The following is a 10,994-nucleotide window of genomic DNA, read 5'->3' as shown; positions in this document are numbered from 1 at the left end:
AATGGGCCCTATGTATATCAAATGGACCACACCCAAATAAAAGTGGTGATAATGCTTTACACCATTTAAGTTCCTAATGTCCACCATAACATATGTTTCCCATCCAACATGTTCATAAATTAATGTAATGATAGATGAAGTGGAACAAATATCGGCTTAATAGGAAACTCCCATGGCCCCTAGAAATTTTGAACAGTGGACGTCATTGTCCACTACCTTGAATGGTGGGGTCCACTTGAACTTTAGATCTGACTTATTTTTAGTCTCAAGCCTGTTAAGACAAGCTTGCTAAATGGTTGGACGGTTTGGATGCAACACATACATCAAGGGCAGGGTCCACATGAGCTATGGATCTGACTCATTCTTTAGCTCACGCCATGAATTGAGCTTTCAAAATGGATAGACAGCTTGGATGTAACACATGCATTATGGTGGGTCCCATGAAGGCCCACAATCATGTACATATTATATAATATAATATAAAATCTATATATAAATATATAATATATACAATATAATATATACACACACACACACACACGCACACACATCAGCCCCACACGTGGGGTGGTCCCACCGTCCAGGTGTGGACAGTGCAAGTAAAACACATACAACACATACATCACTAGTGGGTTCCACGTGGGGCCCACCATAATGTTTAAATGCCGTCTAACCTGTTGGTGAGGTCACGCTGACCTAGATGGAAGGAAAAAACAAGTTTCCTATTGACCCAAAACTTTGGTGGTGACCCAAAAAGGGGTTCCAATGGCAGCCGTTAGACCCCACTGTTTCCTGTGATGTGGGCCACCTAGTCCTAGATCAGGCTGATTTTTGGAGTGGGTTCACTTGGGGAAGTGGCCCACCCGATGGACGATGTGGATATCAGATATACATCATGGTGGGGCCCACAGCAGGGGCTGTGGGTCCCTGCCTTCCGCCCCCGTAATGACGCTGCAGCGTCCGCTGCAGTAGCAGCAGGCGCTACCTAATGTTCATATTTTTTTTTGAAAAAATAGAATTTCTAGGGTTTTTTGTACATGGGGCCCACATCAGGTGAATCTAACCCATCCATTGCATTCCATGTCTCAATACAGACCAAACAAGCCCAATTTTTAATATGTTTTGGAGGTGTATAAAGACCAAAGTGCATTTTAATGGTGAAAACTACTATTTTCTAAGCTATGGCCCGCCAGATAGTCGGATTGACTTCATTTTTCGGCTTAACGCCTAAAATGACATGGGGAATAGAATGGATGGCGCGGATTGGATTGATACATCAAGTTGGGGCCTGTAGGAATGGAACATCCAAAGTTGAAAAATCAAACTGACACTTTTGTTTACTTATTAGTACACAACATTGTCAGTTCACTATTCACCTTGTGGCATCATCCAGCGCCCCTGGACGCTGGATGGTTAGATCACACATATATTTAAGGTGGGCCCCACCACAGATATGCTATCAGGGTGGGCCACCAATGGTTGGATGGTGTGGAGAACACACACATGACTGGTGGGTCCCACGTCCAGCACCATCTTTCAAGGTGGGTCCACATTCCAACACCAAAAGAGAAGGAGAGGGAGAAATAGAGAAAAGAAGGAAAGATTGGTGGAAATAGGAGGGACCCCACTACTATGGGCCCCTCTAAACAACACATATATCAAGATGGGTCCCACATATGTGGCTCTCAAATCACAAATCAAGTCATAAAATTACCCACCTCGAGAACTCTCCTTCCTTCTACCGTCAATGCATGATAGAGTCTCAAATGGACAATTTCAATGGTTGAGATGGGCTTAGGATGGTGGGATTGGGTGGTAGAAAGGTGGGCCACACTACTTTCTCCCATGGAAGCCATGGACGTGAGTTGCTCCCATGGAGCTTAGGAGAAATGAGAGAGAGAGAGAGATGATGGGAGAGAAGCGATGGTGAGTTATGTAAGTAGGTACTTTCTTGTAAGAAAATGTTGACTTTTAGAGAGGGTGGTTGTACTTGGGGATGGGTGTAAGTGATGGTGAGTGATGAGAGTGTACTTGACATTTGATGTGATGAATTCTCTTAGGATTTGCAACGCGCGGCGTTTTCCTCGAACTGAACGCGGGTCCACATCCCCCTGCCAGGGTATCGGATCGGTATGCAAGACGCGGCGTTGGAACCACGGCGACGGTGCGGTCATAATGGTACAAGTTTCGGTTCGAACTAACTTCAGTATGTAGAACCCGATTTAGGATCGGAGGCAAATGTCGGATACGGGTCGAGGGTTGCCAGAATTCGACCGAAAGGACCGCGGAAGCCAACGGAATGATACGGACTAGGACACCGGTCTTACAGGAATCACGCCTGGGACGGTGAAGTTAGGAGTATTTCTTCTCAATGTTCATCTCATTTTATCCTGCATTTGATTCTCAGGTGAACATGGTTGTATACATTAAACTGAGGCTAGTCTTTTAAAGTTGTGTTTGAGACCTTGGCGATGTGTCACTGCCATACTTGCATTACTACCATGCTATGTTTGATTGTATTTTGGTGTTGGGATTGTATGCTGAAAACTGTTGTCATTGTCATTTGTGACTGTTTGAATTTTGATCACTGTTATACTTGCAGTTATACTTGCAATATTGGTTACCTCCCAAGTACTAAGCACCTCCAACCAAGGTTTAAAATGGGTGTGTTATGTAACATATTTGGGCCAATACAGGACGAATGCTTTGCAGGTGTTAACAGAAGGTAATTGGAGACGAATGCTTTTCGCAACTGCAGTAAAATCAAATCGAGATAAAGAAAATACAAAAAATCCCAATTTCTATTTGTTCCTTGCTACAGTTCCTTGTTTTGGCATGCAACCCTTTGGCACTTAGCAAACTAGATTTCTGAAAAAGACAAATACTAGTAAAGACTTGCAGTTACTCATAGGGGATGATCTATCAGGGCATGCACTGGCAATGGTAAGCAATTTTTTAACTAGATTGCAAGTCTTAGAAAAGTTGAAGAGAGGAAGTGATGTTTTCCAATTTTTCGACCATTGCAGGAGAGCCCTCTGCATTGTTGGCCTTGCAGAATTCTGTAAGGTACTGTAAGCATATATGCATGCTGAATTTCATTGATGGCAAGATTGTTTGCGGGTTGCTACTGAATTGGATATCCATTTTAGAAAACAATATGGTTGTTATCTGTGTTTTGTTTGCAGGGGTTTGCTAGCGTCATTTGCCCCTTTCCATACTCAAGCTTTGTATGAAGCATGCTTGCCACATGCCAAGTGCGTGACGTCTGACCAGTTCATGAGGTGCCCTTCACTGAAGGTAACCATATGCAAATCAGGCTGGCCCACTAAGAGATTACAAATTTAAAAGGCTTGCTAATGGCCCACCTTCAATGTGCATGTGTGATATTGACAAGTGGACCAGCCAATTCTGTACATGGCCATCCATTTTCATGGTGTGGGCCACCTTACTAACCAGCCTATTGTCTCACAGACATTCCAGAGCAGCATGTCTTTTCATTGTGGACAAGGAAGGTGTCTAGTAAACCTCTTATTTGGTATTAGAAGTTAGGTACATTGGAGATCTAATGAGAAGCATTGCTTAGTTGGAGCTGGTGACTGATTTGCGCTTTCCAGATCTCCTCTCCTGAAATTCTCAAAGGCCCAGTATTCCTTTTGGATTTCCTGACCGTTGCAGGTGCCTTGGGTTACTGGTTGATGGGAGATGAAATTTTGGGGAGTGATGGTAAAGGTATTGCTTCACCTCCATGGGATATGAGATTGTTTGCACTTTGCAGTTTAAGCAGATTAGTCCTTTTGTTGCATTTGTGATCTGGCAACTGGGGCAAGTGATAGAAGCATCTGAGATGCTTGAAACTATCATAGATTAGAAACATGGAATTCTAATTTAGTTGTTTCAATTTGAATTTAAAACTACAGTAACTGAAATTCAGTCATCTAATCTTTATTGAATTTGAATTTGAATCTGATTTTATTCTCATCTTTACCATTTTTTTATATCCACTTGCATGGACTATTGAGTTGCTTCTTGTGTACCCTTTGAAATGATGAAGCAAGAATCTGCATTATGTTTGTTGCCATAACATATTACGACACTAGTTGTTTCATTTTTGCCATAACATATTATGTTTTGACTAGGAAATGGAACTAGCCAGCCATGATATCTTAGTGGGCAATGTAAGTCATTTTACCTCTTCTTATGATTTTGTGTAATATTTCTTTTTTCCTTTATGTTTCGATTTGTAATTTCTTTTAGCATCTAATTCTCTTCTTATAGAACCTTATTATCTGTACTTTCAAGTTTATTACCAAAATTTATCAAATACTTGAGCCTCACTGACATTCTTTTTTTGTTCATCAATTGAAATTGGGGATACAGAACAATTGGGGATGCAACTAGAACAAGTATTTGTTGGCCCGCTACTTGTTTCGCAAGTATTTGTTGGCCCAAAAGGTTGAAAGATATCTATCCTTGATTTCTGCTTACAAAGTAAGCCTGTAATGGCTCACCTCATCTCATCTATGAGAAGTTTCTTGTCTCATGCCTCCCAATTGAAGAGATTTGTGGATGTTCATAAAGTAGTTCATGTCATCTCATTGTCATCATTTCTTCTTTCACTATATTTGTTTAATTAATTGATTTTTTCTAGAGGATTGTTGAAGTAATGGTGTTTTCCCCCTTTTTCTTCTTTACTGTTTTCTTACAAACTCAATGGTGTGGTTTGAGGGTATTTTAATGTCTTTCACTACATTTGCCCCTTTTTTCTCTAAGCACCATGATGTTTCTCAGCTTGTCTTTGTTTTTTTCTGCTGTCTTTTTTTTTTATTTATAGATAATCAGCTATCAGATCAGTTTTTTGTGCTGCATTGAAGGGGCCTACTGAAGCTAAGCTAATAGTTAGGTACGAGAAACTCCCTATCAAATTACTAGTAACTCGAGGACAAGAAAGGCAACTATCTGATGAAATGAGAGGTGATCATTTTGGTATTGCCAATCTTCAATTTTTTACTAAAAAGTTTGACTGTTATCATTCCGAATGCATGGAATCTAGCTGCTTCCATATCAAACTGGGAGATGTTATCTAGTAAACTATTATTATGTTTTTCACATTATCCTTAAATGGATTGTCTTTATGTAGCATAAAATTCTAGTTTATCAAGCTTTTCTACTATGTCCAATCTCTCTCATATGGGTTTGGAGCTATACGGTTTTTATGGGCCTCATTGCCACGTACCATGTGGACAACTTGCTCCAGATTCATAAGGCTTCTAGGAATTCATCAGGAGGGCACACCACTGTTTTGTTTTTCTGATTCAAATCATCATTTGTGGTTGAAAATGGGATCATCCCAACTTGGCAGGAGACCAGTATGTAAGTGTTATTGTATTGTTTCTAAGCAAGACTAGGGCGATCTTTTCCTTGTCTTATTTCAGGATGGTGATTATTTAAATTCCAACATTTTTTCTATATGTATTTGGACATTAGAAAACAAAAATAAAGGTTGATTGATTCTAAGAAATTCTAAGAGAGTATTAAAGTCAAAGAAATATACATTTTGGAGCCCATCAAATTAAACAAAGGGTGTTGGTCTACATACCTGCATTCTGAAATTGATGAAAAATAGTTCGGTAATCTGTCAAAACTAAACAACAGTAATCTTGGAATTCGTGTTTTAATAATTTGAATCTGACAAAAAAGATAGTGAGATGTTTGGTCTTTGGCTTGATTGCTTTAACAAGACATGTCTGGTTTTTGCTCGACATCAGCTGAACTTCTATGGACAGAGAATTAAGAAAATCATAATTCTTGCAGTCCAACCTTATTTCATGTCAGTTACCATGTAAGATGTGCAATGTGAGGTTAATGTGTCCACTTGACCTCACCTGCAAAGAACAACAAATAATTTTAAAAAAAAAAAAGAAAAAAGAAAAAGAAAAGAACCATTTCACCTCCAATCCAAAAGGAAAATCGAAACATGTTTAGGCTGCATTTGGAAGATACCATTATTTGCGAAATAGGGCTTAAAAAATAGGTTTCTCTTTTTCCTTCTAAATCTCTTGTAACTCCTTTGGAATAATTAGATAATTGCTTTGGTGCAAGCAAGACATGGAATTACTCAGGCATGATTTTGGGGTATGTCGATTGTTTTTTTTTTTTTTTTTTTTTGATGTGGTCACTGAAAATCTTAATTTTTTTGACCCATTTCACAACATTAGCTAGAGCAACTGCTCAAAGTGGATGTCATGCAAGAGTGGATCATCTTCTTTAAATTGAACATGATGTAGTTTATTTCTTTGACTTTGATTTAATAAAATGATGAAAGTTGCATAAGACTTTGAAAGGTTTGGGCATTGTGTTCAAGTAGAGATTTCTTGCATTAATAGTTCTTTGAAAAAAAATGTATTGATCTGTTTAGCAGTACAATACTTGATTTATTCTTCAATTTGGTATTGTGCCTTATGTTTAAATTGGGAATTTGGTGTGTTAGCTAAAGAACAACAGTTTTCCATGTTTCAAATGTTTCCTTCTTGGTATGCAATTACTTTATTTTGAATTCACGTATGACTTGATGTTGAAGTTTTGTTTTCTCCATGCAATAATATTTCTGGTGCAATTGGAGATCTGAAATGCCTACTCTCCATGTACGTGTCTTCTATATCTCAATTTAGTTTCTAACATTTATATATAAAGTCATTGTTTTATCTAATGTCAACAGATGGGTGATTTTGTTGTAAGTTATGGATTCTTTGGTGTTATTTTTGTTGCTAACATTTTATGAGTGGGTTTGTGGTTGTTGCCCTCAGGATTGGTCTTTCAACGACATCTATGGGGATATACCATTTTCAGTTTCAAAGTTGAAGAAGTTGGAATTCATGTAAGTCACATTCTTCTATAGTGTGTTTTACTTGCATGGGAAACCATCATTTCTGTAGAAATTTTCATTTTAATTTACGTTTAGCAGGAAACCGGCGTCGACTGAAATCTCACTACTCATCGGGCAAATCAAATCACCGCACTAATTTCTCTTCCTCGAGAGGGCCAAAAGTCACCTCGCCTCCATTTCTCTCTCTTTCTTTCTCTTTCTCTTTAAAATGTACTCATTTTAGAGTGAGAGGCGGTGCAAGCTCTGCATGTGAGTTTGATTTCGACCTTCGTAGCGTCACTCGCAAGCATGAATCTTTTTACTAGATGTACAGCGAAAATGGAAGTCGATGGTGAAATTTTTCCAAAGGTCCCTTCAGGTTTTTCGGCTGCCAGAGGTGTCACCTTATTGAGGGTTGATGATGACGATCTTATTGAAGAAGATGACCCTTTACAGGTGTGTGTGTGTGTGTGTATGCTCACACACACAGCTAATGGATGGGAATTTCAGGTGTAATGCAGAAATGTTCTTTATCATTAGGGCTACTTTTGTCAGGTTTGATGCAGAAATCGTCACCAACTTCACATAAAGACAAATAGCATCAGTGGCCACAGATTGCAACCTGGATTTAAACAAGGTTCGAGGTGCCGTCAACAATGCTAACAGAATCCTCCAAGTCAGATTGTTGATTGGCCCTAATTTTATTTAAATGATCTTAATAATCCATTTTATTTAAATGAGCAGACCCGGATGTGCGTCAGAGCTATTCGGATGTTGAGCGGGGGTCCTTGGAAGGTGGAAACCACTGTTATGACCATGATGAAGCCGTCCATTTCCTATGGATAACATTGGAGTGGCATGGCCATTTGGACATGCGGTGTTTATATCTGTATTTGCTCGAAATTGATGGAGCAAACCCAGATGTGCATCGGAGCTATCCGGATGTTGAGAGGGGGTCCCTGGAAGGTGGGAACCGCTGTTATGACCATGATGAAGCTGTTTATTTCCTATGGACAGGATTGGAGTGGCCTGACCATTTGGACAGGCTGTGTTTATATCTGTATTTGCAGGGACCACACCCTTAACCTGTAACCTAAACCTATTCTCAAATCCCAAAACCTATAACTACAACCTAATCCTTAACCTAAACCTATAACCCATAACCTAAACCTATAACCTAAACTCAATTCCCTAAACTCTAACCTACAACCTAACCTAAACCTATACTTATTACCTAAACCTATTCTCAAATAACCTAAACCTAAACCTAAACCTATAACCTTAACCTAAGCCTATAACTTATAACCTAAACTCAATTCCCTAAACCTTAACCTATAACCTAACCTAAACCTATACTTATAACCTAAACTTATTCTCAAATCCCAAAACTTATAACTATAATCGAAACCTTAACCAAAAACCTATAACTTATAACTTAAACCTATAACCTAAACTCAATTCCCAAAACCTTAACCTACCTAACCTAAACTTATTCTCAAATCCCAAAACCTATAACCTAAACCTAAACCTATAACCTATAACCTAAACTCAATTCCGTAAACCTTAACCTAAACCTAAACTTATACTTATAACATAAACCTATTCTTATAACCTAAACCTATTCTCAAATCCTAAAACCTATAACCTAAACCTAAACCTATAACCTAATGCTATAACCTATAACCTAAACATAAAACCTAAACCTAAACCTACACTTATAACCTATAACCTAAACCTAAAACTAAAACCCAAACGTAAACCCGATCTCGAACCCGAACCCGATTTCCTAAACCTAAACCTTAACGTATTCTCAAATCCATAAACCTAAACCTACACCTAATCCTAATCTCAACTCCCTAACCTAAACCTAAGCATAAACTTGAAAACCCAATTCCCTAAACCTTAACCTATAACCTAACCTAAACCTTAACCTATAACCTAACCTAAACCTAAACCTATAACCTACACTTATAACCTAAACCTAAACCTATAACCTTAACCTAAACATAAAACCTAAACCTAAACCTATTCTCATAACCTAAACCTATACTTATAACCTAAACCTATTCTCAAATCCCAAAACCTATAACCTAAACCTAAACCTTAACCTAAACATATAACCTATAACTTAAACCTAAAACCTAAACCTAAACCTAAAACCCAAACGTAAAGCCGATCTCGAACCCGAACCCGATTTCCTAAACCTAAACCTTAACGTATTCTCAAATCCCTAAACCTAAACCTACATCTAATCGTAATCTCAACTCCCTAACCTAAACCTAAATATAAACTTGAAAACCCAAACCTAAACCCGATCCCGAACCCAAACCCGATTTCCTAAACCTAAACTTATAACCTTAACCTAAACCTAAACTTATAACCTTAACCTAAACCTATTCTCAAATCCTAAAACCTATAACCTAAACTTAAACCTATAACCTTAATCTAAACCTAAAACTTAACCTATAACCTAAACCTTAACTTAAAACCTTAACTTATAACCTAAACCTATAACCTAAACTCAATTTCCTAAACCTTAACCTATAACCTAACCTAAACCTAAACCTATAACCCGAACCCAATTTCCTAAACCTAAACCTTAACATATTCTTAAATCCCTAAACCTAAACCTACACCTAATCCTAATCTCAGCTTCCTAACCTAAACCTAAACCTAAACTTAAATACCCAAACCTAAACCCGATCCCGAACCCGAACCCGATTTCCTAAACCTAAACTTATAACCTTAACCTAAACCTATTCTCAAATCCCAAAACCTATAACCTAAACTTAAACCTATAACCTTAATCTAAACCTAAACCTTAACCTAAAACCTTAACTTATAACCTAAACCTATAACCTAAACTCAATTTCTTAACCTTAACCTATAACCTAACCTAAACCTAAACCTATAACCCGAACCCAATTTCCTAAACCTAAACCTTAACATATTCTCAAATCCATAAACCTAAACTTACACATAATCCTAATCTCAGCTCCCTAACCTAAACCTAAACCTAAACTTGAATACCCAAACCTAAACCCGATCCCGAACCCGAACCCGATTTCCTAAACCTAAACTTATAACCTTAACCTAAACCTATTCTCAAATCCCAAAACCTATAACCTAAACCTAAACCTAAACCTTAACCTATAAGCTAAACCTGTAACCTAAACTCAATTTCCTAAACCTTAACCTATAACCTAACCTAAACCTAAACCTATAACCCAAACCCGATTTCCTAAACCTAAACCTTAATGTATTTTCAAATCCCTAAACCTAAACCTACACCTAATCCTAATCTCAACTCCCTAACATAAACCTAAACTTGAAAACCCAAACCTAAACCCGATCCTGAACCCAAACCCGATTTCCTAAACCTAAACTTATAACCTTAACCTAAACCTATTCTCAAATCTCAAAACCTATAACTTAAACCTAAACCTGTAACCTTAACCTAAACCTAAAACTTAACCTATAACCTAAACCTTAACCTATAACCTTAACTTATAACCTAAACCTATAACCTAAACTCAATTTCCTAAACCTTAACCTATAACCTAAACCTAAAGCTAAACCTATAATCCGAACCCAATTTCCTAAACCTAAACCTTAACGTATTCTCAAATCCCTAAACCTAAACCTATACCTAATCTTAATCTCAACTCCCTAACCTAAACCGAAACCTCAACCTAAACTTGAAAACCCAAACCTAAACCCGATCTCGAACCCGAACCCGAACCCGATTTCCTTAACCTAAACTTATAGGTTATAGGTTAGGTTTAGGTTAAGGTTTAGGTTTTAGGTTTAGGTTATAGGTTATATAGGTTATAGGTTTAGGTTAAGGTTTAGGGTATTTTTGTTTATGATGTTAAAGCTTATACGTATTTATGTGTGAATGAATGTGATGTGGATAAGATTGTTTGTGTTTCGATGAATGTAGTTTATGTTTGTATGGATCTACTAGTTTGGGTTTAGATGGATGTGAATGTGAATATGATGAAATATATTATATATAACAGTTGTATATCAGGATGAATATGATGAAATATATTGTAACAGGTCTATATCAAGAATTTTGTGCTAGAATATATATTTTTTTTTAAAGAGACTTTTAGCGACGAAAATTTTT

The 10,994-nt window shown here is 37.6% G+C and overlaps 1 protein-coding gene across 2 annotated transcripts; it reads left to right on the top strand.

Moving 5' to 3' along the window:
- The first annotated feature begins 2,965 nt into the window (after window positions 1–2,965).
- LOC131253338 (uncharacterized) lies at window positions 2,966–7,604 on the top strand. Of its 2 annotated transcripts, XM_058254308.1 has the most exons (4): window positions 2,966–3,066; window positions 3,186–3,297; window positions 6,804–6,874; window positions 7,373–7,604. In XM_058254308.1, the coding sequence occupies exons 1-4, from the start codon at window positions 2,999–3,001 to the stop codon at window positions 7,449–7,451; spliced, it is 330 nt and encodes a 109-aa protein (XP_058110291.1). In that variant the 5' UTR covers window positions 2,966–2,998; the 3' UTR covers window positions 7,452–7,604. The 2 variants fall into 2 exon arrangements, 1 of the variants encoding a protein (XP_058110291.1); XR_009175092.1 differs by lacking the exons at window positions 6,804–6,874; window positions 7,373–7,604 and adding an exon at window positions 3,472–4,081.
- The last annotated feature ends 3,390 nt before the right edge of the window (window positions 7,605–10,994 follow it).

Source organism: Magnolia sinica, chromosome 8 (genome assembly GCF_029962835.1).
Source record: "Magnolia sinica isolate HGM2019 chromosome 8, MsV1, whole genome shotgun sequence".
Taxonomy (NCBI): Eukaryota; Viridiplantae; Streptophyta; class Magnoliopsida; order Magnoliales; family Magnoliaceae; genus Magnolia; species Magnolia sinica.
The sequence above is the reverse complement of the archived record's forward strand: the minus strand, read 5'-3'. Positions and strand labels throughout refer to the sequence as shown.

Bases quoted from the DNA above. Each gene is read 5' to 3' on its own strand.
- LOC131253338 (XM_058254308.1), top strand. From the start codon at position 2,999: ATGTTTTCCAATTTTTCGACCATTGCAGGAGAGCCCTCTGCATTGTTG. The intron at 3,298-6,803 runs GTAACCATATGC...TGTTGCCCTCAG, and splicing joins TGAGGTGCCCTTCACTGAAG to GATTGGTCTTTCAACGACAT. The intron at 6,875-7,372 runs GTAAGTCACATT...TGGGAATTTCAG, and splicing joins TTGAAGAAGTTGGAATTCAT to GTGTAATGCAGAAATGTTCT.